General features: G+C 39.2%; 1 protein-coding gene across 2 annotated transcripts in view; it reads left to right on the plus strand.

Moving 5' to 3' along the window:
• LOC126481350 (uncharacterized) overlaps positions 1-17,300 on the plus strand; it is a 52,788-nt gene extending 35,488 nt beyond the window's left edge. Inside the window, exon 3 of one of the 2 annotated variants that reach the window (XM_050105044.1) lies at positions 16,613-17,281. In XM_050105044.1, the coding sequence (XP_049961001.1) occupies positions 16,613-17,078 (466 nt within the window). In that variant the 3' untranslated portion in view covers positions 17,079-17,281. Of the gene's footprint in view, positions 1-16,612 lie in introns of both variants that reach the window. The other variant, XM_050105045.1, reaches the window with a different exon arrangement.
• The last annotated feature ends 781 nt before the right edge of the window (positions 17,301-18,081 follow it).

The following is an 18,081-nucleotide window of genomic DNA, read 5'->3' on the forward strand; positions in this document are numbered from 1 at the left end:
TTATTGCTAGACCATAGCACTTCTGAATATGATCTATTGTAGCATCTGTCAGTCTATTTTTCCCATCTAAAGTTTTTCCATCGCTCAATTTCTTGCCTTTCATGCTAGCCTTGTGCCGTCGAAATCTTGATCCCTTCCTTTTCTGAACATGGCCAACACACTCCAGTTTGGAAATTTTCACATCATTACCATAGGGTCTCAGTTCCTCAGTTTCTTTGAAAGCCTTTGAGTCACCATCTCCAAGATAATTTATGTGTGGTGTCACCGCCAGACACCACACTTGCTAGGTGGTAGCCTTTAAATCGGCTGTGGTCCGTTAGTATACGTCGGACCCGCGTGTCGCCACTGTCAGTGATTGCAGACTGAGCGCCGCCACACGGCAGGTCTAGAGAGACTTCCTAGCACTCGCCCCAGTTGTACAGCCGACTTTGCTAGCAATGGTTCACTGACAAATTACGCTCTCATTTGCCGAGACGATAGTTGGCATAGCCTTCAACTACGTCAATTGCTACGACCTAGCAAGGCGCCATTATCATTTGCTATATATCTTGTGATGCATGTACCGTCAGACCGATGTTCACCAATTATGGATTAAAGTTGAGTATTTCAGAAGCTATGTACCTTCTTTTGCTAGTATAATTGCTTTACCTGTTCCAGACCTCACGCCAGCCTGCGTGAGCTTAAACGCGTGCCTTTCGGCTTCCTCTCCTAGTGGCTTGGCGGTCTTGCCAAGTCACAACATTATGTACCTAACGTTGTACCATTTTACCAAGCGTTGATAAATACTTCTTACACCAGCAACTTCCGTACCACCACTTGACCCATAGTAATTTGCCATGCACTCCTCTTCATGTTTATTTTTCATTTTCTCCTTGCATCTGCAATGCTTGGAAAGTATTGACACATCAACTACCTTACCAGTGTCCACACTTGTAGCTGTTACTACACCATTCAGAGATGTGTGGCCTCTCTTCTGCCAGCTTCCATCAAAAGCTATGGACAAGTCTCTGCTCCTCAACAGAATCTTTCATGTTTTCCTGTGCCACATCTTCTACACCAGAGCCTATTGCAATTATGTGTTTGTTAAATTTTGAAGGTGGAGGAGGGAGGTTCATCACACCACACAACATGGCACCTGCAGCCCTGCCCTTTCCTATACACCGTAATCCATAAACCAGTCTAATGTTTATATCGTATAGTTTACCTGTATCTGCAGTAACATGTGAGGAATTGAAGAAAGTAACACTGTGTTTGCAATAACTGCACATCAACTCTAATTCACAAGCAAGTCCTGCATGTAAGTTTGTTTTCAAAGAAACACCACATTTTCCACGTTGTTTGCAGCACACATTGTTCTCCAAAATGTCTGATAATAAAGAGACGTTAATTACCTCATATTTTGTAGTCCCAGCATTTAGTTTCTTGTATTCTTCTTCAATTCCAGCTAGTTTTCTTCTTGAAGCACTTTCCGGTGTAGTGGCAGCAGCATCACTCAATGTATCACTACCAGTGTTGAGGTTAGTCGCTACTGGGACATCAGATACCGATGAAGATGAATCGGACAAATTTTTAGTGCACTTTACTTTCTTGCGCCAATGTACGTTCTTTCTAAATACCTTCAGACTAGGTCTTGGCATGTTGAAGGAAAGAAAACTCAATGACTTCTCCACATACGACTTTCACAACAATGACATGGATGTACTCACAAAGGAAACAATACAAATGGTGCAGAATCTATTGTCAACTGTCTAGCAGTGTAGCCAATGGAAAAGCTAGCTCTGTTGTGCTCAATTATATCTCTGGCAAGGCTGTCTATTTCAGGTATATTTCGCATCTCATATACAAGGTGCGGAACATTGTGTGTCGAAATTATTTTAAAAAAATTATTTAAAATAGTTCTATTCACGTCATCCAAATATTTTATACATGGTATTAAATGGGAGAGTCTAAATGTTTCGAAAATGCAGTTACCCAAAAATCGATTTTTTCATCGAAAAACTCATTCCGTATACACTGAAGGAAACAATACTCAACTTTGAATGGGCTCATATTTCACAATTTGTCGCAGTGCTCAATATAGTATCAATATTGGTTGTGCAATAAAGTCACACCTGACTCATAGTTCGATCAGTAGGGATAGGCTGAGAACTAGCCACAAAAAGCTGGAACTGTGTTCAAATAACTTACGGGTTTGCTGCCGGGTGACGTCGTCGAACACCACCGATATTTCGACAGGAGCGACAGGAACACACCCTGCCATTCTCAAGGCACAAATGCAAGGAAGAAGAAATGTGCAAGCAAATTTAATACCTCGGTTCACAGAGGAGAAACAAGGAAGACACCACACACAGAACAAGTGTCAACACAAACAAAGATAACCAACATCAGAAATATCGATAGTTACTATTAATCAACAGGTGAGGTAGCACTAATTCTGTCCCTCTGTTTTTTGATGAGAGGCAGAACCAGATTCCAAGCAGCATTTAAACAAAATCCACCATCTCTGTTAATAAGGTTGCTTGATAGTCTGATTTCAACAGCTTCCTTAATAACATTATCCCAATAGCTGGACGTGCAAGCCATAATCTCCATGTTGTTGTATTCCATAGGATGACCCGTGTCAAGGCAATGTTCTGCAATAGCGGATTTGCTCGGCTGTTGTAAGCGTGTGTGTTGTTTATGTTCAATACACCGGTCTTCCACAGTCCTGATTGTCTGAGCAATATATGACATACCACAACTGCAAGGAATACGATAGACCCCAGCCTTACGCAAACCAAGATCATCTTTTATGGACGCCAACAGGGCCTTAATATTAGAAGGTGGTCGAAAAACACATTTCACATCATATTTCCGCAAAATAAGGCCAATCCTGTTGGAAATGCTTCCTGCGTAAGGCAAAAAGGCTGTAGACTTAGGTGCCACTTTGTTGCTATCGTCACTCACCCGTTGCACAGAAGGCCGATGACACACGTTTGATCTGCCTCTCACTATAACCATTCTGACGAAAGGTGACTTCGAGATGTGATAGCTCAGCTGCCAAACTTTCAGGGTCTGAGATTACGTGGGCCCTGTGAACCAAGGTACGAAGTACTCCTTCACACTGAGCTGGATGGTGACAACTATCAGCTTGCAGATACATGTCAGTGTGAGTAGGCTTCCTATAAACAGAATGTCCCAACGTACCATCAGTCTTCCTTCTGACCAACACATAAAGGAAGGGAAGGCATCCATTCTTTTCCACCTCCATAGTGAACTGAATATTCGGGTGGATTGAATTCAGGTGTTCCAAAAACCGGTTTAAATTCTCACTACCATGAGGCCAAACAACAGAAGTATCATCTATATATCTGAAAAAAAAACACGCTGGGGACAGGTTTGAATTTTGCACCGATGCCTAAGAGTTTGCCAGTCTTGATTTTATTAGTTCTATTGAACAGGCTGTTTATAAACTACCTTCAGAGTCTGCGGAAGAGGTTAGGAGGGAAGCTTGTGTGTTGTCTGGGGCCCGTCCACCCAAGTGTAACATTACAGCAGCTAAGGCGGCTGCTTTACGTTTACTCAGAACGGATCCTGATATTGTTTTATTTCCTGTGGACAAGGGAAATGCCATGGTTTTGTTGAAAAAGCACGATTACATTCAAAAGATGCAGGGTCTACCTTCTGATTCGGCATATCGCAAAACTGATGCTGACCCTACTAAGAGCGTTGAGAGAAAGACTAATAACCTCCTGAAGAAAAGTTCTTTGTCACAGGAGACTATCAAGAGTCTTAATTCTTACTGTGCTGTACCACCTAGATTATATGGCCTCCCTAAGGTCCATAAAGAGGCTGTCCCGTTGAGGCCAATTGTTTCTAATATTGGTGCTCCGACATATCGTGTAGCTAAACAGCTTGCTAGTTTGTTGAGCCCACTAGTAGGTAGGTGAGACACCAGATTAGGAACTCTGCAGATTTCTTACGTCGATTGCAGGGATTGTGTTTGAAAGAATGATATTTTAGTCAGTTTTGATGTGGTTTCTCTTTTCACTCTAGTTCCTCTCTCCGATTCGTTGCAGCTAATTGAGGTTAAGTTTGGTGTCGAGTTAACAAATTTGTTTCGACATGTGCTGACTTCCACTTACTTTTTATTCAGTGGCCAGTACTACGAACAGATTGATGGAGTTGCAATGGGACCCCGTTGTCACCTATTGTGGCCAATTTGTTTGTGGAGAACTTTGAGGGATGTGCATTGTAGTCAGCGACCTTGAAACCTGCGTGTTATTTCAGATATGTAACCCATATTGCATAACAGATCTAGAAATTAAAATAGAATCAGGAAGCTTAATATAAAATTTTCTTTTTTTTTAGTCATCAGTTGTGTGACTGGTTTGATGCAGCCTACCATAAATTCCTTTCCTGTGCTAAGCTCTTCATTTCGAACAGCACTTGCAACCTATGTCCTCAGTTATTGACTGGCTGTTTTCCATTCTCTGTTTTCCTCTGCAGTTTTGACCTTTAACAACTCCCTCTATCCCCATGGAATAATTTCCGTATGCTATCACAAGGAATGATAATTGATTCTTTAAAATTTCTTTCTTAATTGTAATTAAGTTACTTGGCAGGAAACTAATGTGACTTGAATGCAAGTTGAGTATCTCTATATCTAATTTTAAAAAATCCAATAAATTCTCTTTCACACAAAAATTGAATGATGACTTAAAATTGATAATCCTTAAGATTGCACCATATCATGTCAATGTATAAGAAGTGTGAATAATAGTACTAACAATAGCACAGCTACAGTTTCAGAACACCTGTGAAATTCATTTAGTCAATTTCTGCATGCTGAAGAAGAGCCTGTTGGAGGTCTCTCCAATGAGGCTGCAGACCTGAAACTGTAAATTGTCTGTACTCTTCTTGCATTGGATCCACCAGAGTCTGTACTTGCACAATGACATCAGCTTAATGATACATGATTCGTCATCCCATAGATTTCATAATTTCAAATAAGAGAGCAAAATTCCTCATGCTATAGTCGTGGCTGCATGCAGGCTCTTTTACCAGATCAGTTCTCATTCATTCCAATGGATGTGGGCAACACCTCATATAAAATTCAGGGGATCACTGAGAATGATAAATGAAAGTATCTTAGTATTCATAAACTTCTGGTATATTCTCAGATCAATACTTTTCTAATACATACTTTTAGATATAATTATTTGGTCAGAATTCTGACTTAGCTTCCTCAGATTAAGATTTTGTCTAGTGGATGCCTTCTGTTATGTAATGAATTACAAAGACTTCCTCCTTTAAGGTTAAATTACAAGACATTGCTGCTTATCTACATTTACATCTACTTAGATACTCTGCAAGCCACCATATGGTGCATGGTGGAGGGTACCATAGCTCACTGCTAGTCATTGTGCCCTCCCTCTTCCCCCCCCCCCCCCCCCCCTCTACCCCATCCTCACTCCTTGTTCCACTTGCAAATAGAGAAAGGGAAAAATAGCTGTCTATATGCTTCCATATGAACCCTAATTTCTCATATCTTAACTCCCCAGTCCGTATGTGCAATGTATGTTGGCAGCAGTAGGATCGTTCGGCAGTCAGCTTCAAATGCCAGTTCTCTATATGTTCTCAAAAGTATTCATTGTAAAGAATGTTGCCTTCCCTCCAGGTATTCCCATTTGAGTTCCTGAAGCGTCTCCGTAACACTTATGTGTTGTTTGTACCTACCGGTATCAAATCTAGCAGCTCGCCTCTGAACTGCCTCGATGTCCTCCCACAATCTGACTTGGTACAGATCCCCAACACCCAAAAAATACTCAAGAATAGGTCACACTAATATCCTATATGCTGTCTCCTTTACATGGGAACCATACTTTGCTACTCCCAATGAACTGAAGTTGACCATCTGCCTTTCCTACCACAGTTCTCACATGTATGTTCCATGTCATATTGCTTTGCAACGTTACGCCCTGACATTTAAACGACTTCACTGTGTCAAGCAGAACACTGCTAATATTGTACCCAAATATTACAGGTTTGTTATTCCTACCCATCCACATTAACTTATATTTTTCCACATTTAGAGCTAGCTGCCATTCATCACACCAACTAGAAATTTTGTCTAGCCATCTTGTATCTTCTGACAGCCACTCAACTTCGACTCGTTACCATACACCCAACATCCACAGCAAACAACTGCAGATTGCCATCGACCGAACTCACCAAGTCATTTATTTATGTAGAGAACAACGTTGGTCCTATCATACTTTCCTGGGGCACTGCTGACGATACCTTTGTCTCTGATGAACACTCGCCCTTGAGGACAACATAATGGGTTCCAGTAGTTAAGAAATCTTCAAGCCACTCACATATAGGTGAACTTACTCCATATAGGTGAACTTACTCCATATGCTTCATTAAAAGCCTTCAGTGGGACACTGTGTCAAATGCTTTCTGGAAGTCTAGAAATATGGAATCAGCCTGTTGCCCTTCATCCATAGTCTACAGTGTATCATGTGAAAAAAGGGCAAGCTGAGTTCGCATGAGCGATGCTTTCTAAAACCTGATTCATGGACATAAGCTAGTCAGTCTCAATAAAGTTTATTTTATTTGAACTGAGAATAAATTCAAGACTTCTGCAACAAACAGAAGTTAGGGATATTGGTCTGTAATTTTGTGGGTCCCTTCTTATATGCAGAATCACTTGTATGAATATTGAAAGCTCATATGGAAACACAGTTCTAAGCAAAGAAGGGAAAGCAGAAAGGTGGAAGGAGTATATAGAGGGTCTATACAAGGGTGATGTTCTTGAGGACAATATTATGGAAATGGAAGAGCATGTAGATGAAGATGAGATAGGAATATGATACTACGTGAAGAGTTTGACTTAGCACTGAAAGATCTAAGTGAAAACAAGGCCCCAGGCCTAGACAACATTCCATTAGAACTACTGATAGCCTTGGGAGAGCCAGCCCTGACAAAACTTTACCATCTGGTGAGGAAGATGTATGAGACAGGCTAAATACCCTCAGACTTCAAGAAGAATATAATAATTCCCACCCCAAAGAAAGCAGGTGTTGACAGATGTGAAAATTACCAAACTATCAGTTTATTAAGTCACAGCTGCAAAATACTAGCATGAATTCTTTGCAGACGAATGGAAAAATTGGTAGAAGCCAACCTCAAGGAAGATCAGTTTGGATTCCTTTGAAATGTTGAAACATGTGAGGAAATACTGACCCTATGACTTATCTTAGAAGATAGAATAAGGAAAGTCAAACCTACGTTTCTAGCATTTGTAGACATAAAGAAAGCTTTTGACAATGTTGACTGGAATACTCTCTTTCAAATTCTGAAGGTGGCAGGGGTAAAAATACAAGGAGCGAAAGGCTATTTACAATTTGTACAGAAATCAGATGGCAGTTACAAGAGTTGAGGGGCATGAAAGGGAAGTATTGGTTGGGAAGGGAGTGAGACAGGTTTGTAGCCTATCCCTGATGTAATTCAATCTGTATATTGAGCAAGTAGTAAAGGAAACAAAAGAAAAATTTGAAGTAGGAATTAAAATCCTCGGAGAAGAAATAAAAACTTTGAGGTTTGCCGATGACATTGCAGTTCTGTCAGAGACAGCAAAGGACCTGGAAGAGCAGTTGAACTGAATGGTCAGTGTCTTGAAAGGAGGATATAAGATGGACATCAACAAAAGCAAAATGAGGATAATGGAATGTAGTCGAATTAAATCGGGTGATGCTGAGGGAATTAGATTAGGAAATGAGACACTTAAAGTAGTAAAGGAGTTTTGCTATTTGGGGAGCAAAAAAACTGATGATGGTCGAAGTAGAGAGGATACAAAATGTAGACTGGCAATGGCAAGGACACCGTTTCAGAAGAAGAGAAATTTGTTAACATCGAGTATAGATTTAAGTGACAGGAAGTCGTTTCTGAAAGTATTTGTATGGAGTGTAGCCATGCTTGGAAGTGAAACATGGACGATAAATAGTTTAAACAAGAAGACAATAGAAGCTTTCAAAATGTGGTGCTACAGAAGAATGTTGAAGATTAGATGGGTAGACCACATAACTAATGAGGAGGTATTGAATAGAATTGGGTAGAAGAGAAATTTGTGACACAACTTGACTAGAAGAAGGGATTGGTTGGTAGGACATGTTCTGAGGCATCAAGGGATTACCAATTTAGTTTTGGAAGGCAGCACGGAGGGTAAAATTTGTAGAGGGAGACCAAGAGAAATACACTAAGCAGATTCAGAAGGATGTAGGTTGCAATAGGTACTGGGAGATGAAGAAGCCTCCACAGGATAGAGTAGCATGGAGAGCTGCATCAAACCAGTCTTTGGACTGAAGGCCACAACAACAACAACATGCAGGAGTAACCTGTGCTTTTTTTCAGTCACTTGGAACTTTGTCCTGGGCGAAATATTCACAATAAATGCAAGCTAGGTAAGTAGCCAGTGCCGTAGAGAACTCTGTGTAAAACAGAACTGGGATTCCACCCAGACCTGTTGATTTATTTGCTTTCAAATCCTTCAGCTGTTTCTCTATGCCATAGATGCTTATTAGTATGTCATCCACACGGAAGTCTGTCCAGTGGTCAAATGATGGAATGTTTGTGCAATTCTCCTATGTGAATGATTTCTTGAATGTGAAATTTAAAGCTTCAGCTTTCGGTTTACTACCTTCAAATGCCACATCAGACTGGTTAACAAAGGACTGAATGGAAGCCTTAGACTTGCTTAGTGATTTTACATATGAACAAAGTTTTCTTGAGTTCTTTGCCAGATCTTTTGCTATTTAGCACTGTATTCTACCTGTTTACATATCTCTGCATTTGAATATGCATGCCTATACCAGATTCTTTGTCACTTCAATGTATAAAGTATATTAGGTATGACAGTGGTAGAGGCCACAACAACAACAACATGCCTATAACAGATTCTTTGTCACTTCAATGTATAAAGCATATTAGGTATGACAGTGGTAGAGGCCAGAACAAAAACAACATGCAGGAGTAACCTGCGCTTTTGTCCAGTCACTTGGAACTTTGTCCTGGGCGAAATATTCACAATAAATGCAAGCTAGGTAAGGAGCCAATGCCGTAGAGTGATAGTTGTATGCTTCGCACATAGGTCTTTCCACAGACAAATGAAGCTTGTCATTATTTGTGCATTCTCTTTCGACCTGTGGGTGCAGCAGCTTCTCCTTCCTCAGCATCTTATAGATTTTTGTTATTAAGCCAAGGTAGATCTTTTCCATCCCTTGTCCACATATTAGGCACATAATGCTCCAGACCATTATTTACAGTCTGCTTAAACTTTGACCATAATTCCCCTATGACCATGTTACTGGAACGAAGTGATGTCAGTTCACTGTCTTATCTGCTGTATCTAGCACAAACACTCTCATAACCTTCTTGACTGATTCATTAACTTTTGTAACTATAGTTGCTGTAATGACATCATGATCACTAATTCCTGTTTCTATACTGACAACTGTTGATAAGGTCTAACCTATTCATAGCTACAAGATCTAAGATATTTTCATTGCGTGTGGACTGCTGAGCTAGCTACTCAAAAGAGTTTTCAGAAAAGAGTTCAAAAGTACTTCGCCTGGCTGTATGTCTGTACCCCCTTCAATGAATCCATAGGCATCCTGGTCTGTACTTTGTAGGTTAAAGTCACCTTCAACTAGTATTGCATGATCTGTGTGTTTATGCACTACTGAACATAGACTATCTTTGAATGACTGTCTGCATAAGACTAACATGGTATATTCCAAGATTATTTATGAGCATATCAGAGCACTGAAAGCCCTCACAGGGAAATATTACTGTTTATCGTTCATCAGTAATTATGTTATTTTCAATAAAGTCAATATTTTCTTGCACAAGAGGCAATGAAATCATCTTACATCATTGCTTCAGTGAAACTTTGTATCCTGATGTCTTGATATTTGTCCTATTATCCTGTCCCTTCTTCTTCTCAGTGTTTTCCATGTATTCCTTTCCTGACATTCAGTGGAGAACCTCCTCATTCCTTACTATATCAATCCACCTAGTTTTCAATGTCCTTCTGCAGCACTATATCTCAAATGTTTCAATTCTCTTCTGTTCCGCTTTCCCACAGTCCATGATTCACTACCATACAATGCTGTGCTCCAAATGTACATTCTCAGAAATTTCTTCCTCAGATTTAGCCCCATGTTTGATACTATTAGACTTCTCTTGGCTAGAAATGCTCTTTTTTCCAGTGCTAGCCTGGTTGTTATGTCATCCTTGCCGCTTCCATCATGGGTTATTTTGTTGCCTAAGTTGCAGATTCCTTAACTTCGTATACTCCATGATCCTCAGTTCTGATGTTAAAGTTTCTTGCTGTTCTCATTTCTGCTACTTCTCAGTACTTTTGTCTTTCTTTGTTTCACTCATAGTTCATATTCTGTACTCATTAAGCTGTTTATTACGTTCAATGGGTCTTGTAATTCTTCTTAATTTTCACTGAGGATAGCAATGTCATTAGCAAATCTTAATATTGATATCTTTTAACCTTGAATTGGAATCCACTCTTGAACATTGTTTCTGTCAATGCTTCTTAACATCTATTTCAGTCCGAGCACTTTGTTCTTGGTCTTCTGGTCTTACTGTTCCCTCCCTCCCATGTTATGCCAGCGCAAGTTCCTCATGGTATGGCATGCATTATGCTGTGGTGAATCCCCTAATCCATTAATCTTCGTGACCAATCATCAACAGAATGTATGTATTTAAAAGGCAGAAGAGCAGGAAGACCATTTGGGAGTAGAAAAACTTCCAGAGCTTGTTATGGTGAACCTGAATGGTTTCTGCTTTCTGTTTAAAGGTAATATTCGACCCATGCATGAAGATTTCAGTAATACCATATCTCTTTAGTTTGCTGAGGAGAATTTTTGTGTCCCACTGGATAATTTTTCTCGTTTAGCTCTGTTTCATTATGAGGCCTAGTATCACTCTCTCCACAGAGAATGCAGCACGAAAGCCAAACTGAAGGGTAGTTAACAAGTTGTGTTCAATTAAATCATTGAGTATTCTATCATAGGCTACTTTCTCAAATACTTTTGAAAAGGCAGGAAGGAGCAAATCAGGTCTGTAATGAGATGTGATTTTCTGTCTCCATTTTTGTGAATGGATGTTACTACAGCATATTTAAGTCTGTCACAAAATTTGCCGTGAGTCATAATTTATTAAAATGTAGCTCAAAAGTAACCCTATCAAATTGTATAAGATTTTTATATTCTGATTGAAATTCCATCATTGTCAGCAGAATTACTACTTTCTAATTATCTGATGATCTTTTAAATCTGCTTAGGGGCTGTATTTTGAAACTAATGTCTGGTTGTGGTTCATGTAGTGTCTGCACAAACTGATCAAATGTATCTGTATTTGGTTATTTGCAAGTGGGTGCAATGTTTGTGCCTCGGTGGAAAGTAGTCATTGAAGTTGATGGGCATTGATTTGCAAGTGTCGCAATATCTGCTAAAGCTGTTCTCTGGGAATCAATTTCATTCAGGTTACTATATTTGTGTATTTCTTCTTTAATGTTCTAAATAGTTTTTGCCTTATTCTTGAAGTACAGGGCTATTACAAATGATTGTAGCGATTTCATAAATTCACTGTAGCTCCATTCATTGACATATGGTCACGACACACTACAGATACGTAGAAAAATCCATAAAGTTTTGTTCGGCTGAAGCCGCACTTCAGGTTTCTGCCGCCAGAGCACTCGAGAACGAAGTGACAAAATGGCGACAGGAGACTAGAAAGCGTATGTCGTGCTTGAAATGCACTCACATCAGTCAGTCATAACAGTGCAACAACACTTCAGGACGAAGTTCAACAAAGATCCACCAACTGCTAACTCCATTCGGCGATGGTATGCGCAGTTTAAAGCTTCTGGATGCCTCTGTAAGGGGAAATCAACGGGTCGACCTGCAGTGAGCGAAGAAACGTTTGAACGCGTGCGGGCAAGTTTCACACGTAGCCCGCAGAAGTCGACGAATAAAGCAAGCAGGGAGCTAAACGTACCACAGCCGCCGGTTTGGAAAATCTTACGGAAAAGGCTAAAGCAGAAGCCTTACCGTTTACAATTGCTACAAGCCCTGACACCCGATGACAAAGTCAAACACTTTGAATTTTCGGCGCGGTTGCAACAGCTCATGGAAGAGGATGCGTTCAGTGCGAAACTTGTTTTCAGTGATGAAGCAGCATTTTTTCTTAATGGTGAAGTGAACAGATGCAATGTGCGAATCTGGGCAGTAGAGAATCCTCATGCATTCGTGCAGCAAATTCGCAATTCACCAAAAGTTAACGTGTTTTGTGCAATCTCACGGTTTAAAGTTTACGGCCCCTTTTTTTTCTGCGAAAAAAACATTACGGGACACGTGTATCTGGACATGCTGGAAAATTCGCTCACGCCACAACTGGAGACCGACAGCGCCGACTTCATCTTTCAACAGGATGGTGCTCCACTGCACTTCCATTGTGATGTTCGGGATTTCTTAAATGGGAGATTGGAAAACCGATGGATCGGTCGTGGTGGAGATCATGATCAGCAATTCATGTCATGGCCTCCACGCTCTCCCGGCTTAACCCCGTTCGATTTCTTTCTGTGGGGTTATGTGAAAGATTCAGTGTTTAAACCTCCTCTACCAAGAAACGTGCCAGAACTGCGAGCTCGCATCAACGATGCTTTCGAACTCATTGATGGGGACATGCTGCGCCGAGTATGGGAGGAACTTGATTATCGGCTTGATGTCTGCCGAATCACTAAAGGGGCGCATATTGAACATTTGCGAATGCCTAAAAAAACTTTTTGAGTTTTTGTATGTGTGTGCAAAGCATTGTGAAAATATCTCAAATAATAAAGTTATTGTAGAGCTGTGAAATCGCTTCAATCATTTGTAATAACCCTGTAATTTTTACTTTTGTTTAAAGTTAAGTACACAATTTTTTCTGATGGCAGACTGGAGGATTTTACAATTTTGATGATGATCTAGTTTCAGCTCTTGACTGCTGCTTGTCTATTAAATTAGATAGAGCTCTTTCTTCTTAGCACAAGTACTTTAATCCTAAGAGTTAGCGAACCGTTTCTTCATTTTTGTTTGATTTTGCCCATATTTGTGTTAGGGGAAAATGAGACTCAAAATGCTGTAGCAATATGTTTAAGAAAGAATTAAATTTTCTGTCAACACTGTCTGCTTTATAAATTTTTCCTGAACATTCTTCACATAATTTCTCTCTAAACACTGATCATATCATGTTTTGTGATTCTGTGATACAATACTTCTCTTATGTGATATTTAACAAGCTGGTCAGTATATTTTATTAACATTCGACTATCATGGTCAAGTAAACAAGTGGCTATTGTTTTACAGCTAAGCCACAACATGTTGTTGGATCCAAAAACAAATTGTCGATAGCTGTTATACTATGCCCTTCAGTCATCATAGGAAATTGTGCTATACAAATTAATTAAACACCTAAAATTCTGTGCAGGAATTTCAGCAAACCTGGTAAATGGTTGCTTTCACATGTCCCTGCCTTGTATAGCGTAGGATAAACCTTTACAGGACTGAAGTAGGATGTGCTGGGTGGTTGCATCAGACAGATTTTGCATGTGGGTGTTCTATAGGGGTGTAACCCATGTGGCAAAGAGATGGGAGCTGTTGTGACAAAAGTATGGACTAGGATGTTGTGAAGATATGGGTGGGCTATGGAATACCAACTGGGAGGATTGGTATCAATTGTGGGTAGCATCATCGTCAAATCTGGGTACAGTGATACCGTTTTTTTTACAGATTATAAGATGCACATTTTTCTTCAAAAAAATTTCCTCCAAAATTCAGGTGTGTCTTATACTCGATGGTGAGCAATTGTGACACTCATCTTGCGCACAGCTTCTTCAGAACAAATTCTTTGTTCAGGATGTTATGCGCTTGTTCAGTTGAGATGCCTACAGTCTCAGCAGTTTCATGAATTTTTATTCTACAGTATTGCATTACCATATTGTGGATTTTGTTAGTGGTTTTCTTTGTGGGGATATCAGATGGACAGCCATAATGTGCTTCATTTCCAGTGCTTGTCAGACTAGATTTAAATTCATTAATCCAAAACTCAATTGTTTTCAATGACGGGATAGAGTCTGCATGAACTACTTTATACTGTGTATTGATTTGTACAGCACTCCAATGTTTAATAATAGCATGGAACTCGGTTTTCTCCATTTTCAATTGCAGCTGACACACTGACTAATTCATTGCTACCTTGCATATTTGCAAAGATGGAAGGAAGAGAATACGATATTGCAATGCCTGTGTTATTCTGATGACAATGCACTGTGGTGATCACAGCCATTATGAAACACATTAGATGAATTTGCAAATGCAAATAATGACTACCATCAGGTGTAAAATGGAAAGACGACAATGAAAATTTGTGCCAGACCGGGACTGAACCCAGATTTCTCGCCAGGACTCAAACCTGGATTTTCCGCTTACCGCGAGCAATTGCTTGGCCATGAGTCTTGCACAGATAGCCAAATGGTAAGGCGACTGCACGCGAAAGTGGGAAATCCGGCTTCACGTCCGGTATAAATCCTCATTGTCAGCATTCTATTCTAGAGCTGATGGTAGTCATTAATTGCAATTGTGAATTCATCTACTGGGAAGAGAATACACCTACACATTCTAGTAGGAAATCAATTCAGTAATGTTAATTGAAATTAGCTGAGCAGTGCTTGTTGATTCCTGCTGTGATTTCCCTTTACTCCAGAGTGATATTGGAGAGAAGTGCAAAGTCACTGATGTGGTCCAACATAATTTTGAAAAGGCAAGTGCATAACATGATTGGTCAGTTGTGTTATGTTTTATGGTTAATTCAGTGTTGAACTTCATTTCTGAGAGACTGCCAGTTCATTGGTGCATAATAAAGGATCTGATAATTTTACTATTCAGTATTTGGATCATGGCAATCTTGAACTGCTGCATGTCTGTACTTTTGCATTTCTTTAATGAACAGCTACAAACAAAGCTGATAACTACAAGAGATTCCAGAATGAAATTTTCACTCTGTAGTGCAGTGTGTGTGCAGACATGAAACTCCTTGCAGATTGAAGCTGCTAGCCGGACAAGACTCAAACTTGGGATCTTTGACTTTCGTGGGCAAGTGCTCTACCGACCGAACTACCAAAGCATGACTCACGACCTCTACTGGCAGAAGTAAAATTGTGAGGGTGGGTCTTGAGTCATGCTTGGATAGTTCAGCCAGCAGAGCTCTTGCCTGTGAGAGGCAAAGGTCCTGAGTTTGAGTCTGGGGTCTGCCGCACACTTTTAATCTGTCAGGAAGTTGCAAGAGAATAGTGCAAAGGATAAATAAATCTGAAAGGTATTAATTTATATATCCGTAAATATATTCATGGGTCTTGAGAGCTAACCTGATAGATGCTAACATAGCAAAAGAGTGAGGAATCTCCCTGCTGGCCACAGAAAACTGTGAAGGCTGCACCTTCCTTTATTATCATAGAAAACATTACAAGTACATATTAACATTTATGGACTCTCTGGTCCATACATTTTATACTTCACAAACATTAAGAAAGAAAAATTTTCTTTGGGTCTTACACAGACTTATCAAGCAACCTTTGTATTATTGTGATGCCACATCTGTACATTATATTTTGTCCTATGTCATCTGCTGAATAAATGTTTCTTTTGAAAAGAATTGTTAACCGAATGTGAATGTTACGCAACAGCTTCCTTGTACCATAAGTGACATAATTTTGGAATTGGCTAAGTGAGTGGGTCCCCCATTAAACTTGTCATCCTACAGTGGTCTGTAGTTGTGATTGATCCTCTGTTCATGGTGACAAAATATGGGGTAATGTATTAAAGTGGTTTCAACTGTCAGAATATTGATTTCTTACATGACTCCTATAATACAGGTTTTCAGTGATAATGTACAGATATTATAAATAAGTCTTATGTATAAAACGAATCGAATTCCTGGGATATAAAAATTTTGGTTAGGTTCAAAATGTCTGTTGTTTTAGATGTCCTGATCGACTTTGGTTTGTCGATTATGAAACTGTATTACAACCAGTGGCGGATACATATGGGGGCACCCCATCCCCCTTGTGGGGCTGCTCACATTGCCTATTGTCCTATTGATGATGTAATTAACCAATTTGCCAAGAAGAATAGTAGCATAGAATTTGTCATTTAAGAAAGAGAACCACAATTGTAACTTTTTTACATCATAAGATTGCATTGTCTTGTATATGTGTATAATCAGTTTAAATAAAACTTTCTGAGACTTTGCATGTGACTTGATTATTTTTTATTGTGGTAAAAGTAAAGGTAGCTCAAGATATCTTTAGCCCCCTGTCCTTGAGATTTTTCTGTATCCAATACAACATATAATGAATGTATTTTGCTTCCTTGGTTGTTTGAAGATGAAGTTCTGTTTCATTGAATAACAGCATCTTTATAAACACTGTAAATGTTTAATTAAAAGTAGTGAGAAAAGCTGACTTTTTGATAGATTAAATTAAACTTTGACATAATTTTGCAATGTCATATTTCAGGTACCTACCAACATGGCAGGATCTTCTGAAGTTCCTTTACACTATCCACACACATGCATCCATTCCATATGTTATATTGTTGGAAGGATTGGAAGATTATTGTATTATGAATGATCGTTCTCATCCATCCACTGAAAAACATGAAAATGAGATGCTGAATGCACTGATCTGTGGATCTTTGCTGGACGCTGCTTCTGTTTGTGCAAAGTACTCTAAAGATAAAGCTGTATTGGTTGTTTCAGTTAAACATGATAGCCCGCAGGCATCTGTAGTTCAGACTCTTGTAGACACATTCTTCTTCAATTCCGTTTGGTTACAAAATGTTGAGGGTGAAAATGGAGAAATCATTCGTATGAAAAGTTTGGTGTCATATCCTAGCCAAGAACAAAGAACAGTTCTTGAATTTGAGTGTAAGTCTGAGGGTGATGTGTTTTTGAAGAAGATACTAAAATTTTTCAAGCAGTGAGTAGCAGCTGATGTTGTTTTTGCTGCTGCTGCTGCTGCTGTTACTGTTGTTATTATTGAGAATATGAGATATTTTAAAGAGACAGAAATTTAAAATGTCAAATGATTTCCTCAGTATTTGCAATATTGAAATATTAGCAAAATTTTTTCCTTCTGAACCTGAAAACAACAAATGCACATAAAGGAAATGAATTGTATTTAAATTTATTTATAAATAAAACCCAGTTGATTTGTTCACTTATTCATTCATCACATTTTGTAGATCCCATCAAGAAGGAGAACCTTCACAAATGTGGAACTGATCCACGTATACATTATCAGAAGACTAGCAACTCACAGAAACTTAATGTGGACGCTGTATCCTATTAATAATAAACTATCAGTATCCTGCTTAATGTGATTTGTGATTATCATAGCTAAATTTAACCTAGTAAATTAAAAGGAAAGTTATTACTTGGGGGGGTTCAAAAAAATCTGTTACCTACAACTGTAACAGCAGTGACCTGCTCACAATTCACTATACTTCTGTTGCTGTACACCGTGTGATCAGAAAGTAATGGGAATTTTTTAATTCCACAGTATTTATACATCCAATGGTCAAATCTATTTATATTGTTGGTACATACATTCCGTATGTATGTTTGCATTTTCACATATATTGAATATTTAGTGTATTGTAGATGGCCGAAAATTCGATACACATTTTTGCATGCTCGGAGAATTTTTTCTTTCAAAAAAGATGGCTCTGAGAATCTGTTTGAAAAATGGAGTAAAGTGCAGCACCACATTCAAATGTTGACTGTGGCTTTTGGCGAATCTATTATGAGCAAGACAGGACTTTACAAATAGTATAAAAATTTCAAAAATGGACAAGAATATGTTAAAGATGATGACTGCCCTGGATGTCCTAGCACATCAGTTACTGATGACAATGTGGAAGAAGTAAAAAAAATGGTTTAGAAAATCACCATCAGATAGATTGCTGATGATGTGGCTCATGCCAA

The sequence above is a fragment of the Schistocerca serialis genome, chromosome 5 (genome assembly GCF_023864345.2).
Source record: "Schistocerca serialis cubense isolate TAMUIC-IGC-003099 chromosome 5, iqSchSeri2.2, whole genome shotgun sequence".
NCBI lineage: Eukaryota > Metazoa > Arthropoda > Insecta > Orthoptera > Acrididae > Schistocerca > Schistocerca serialis.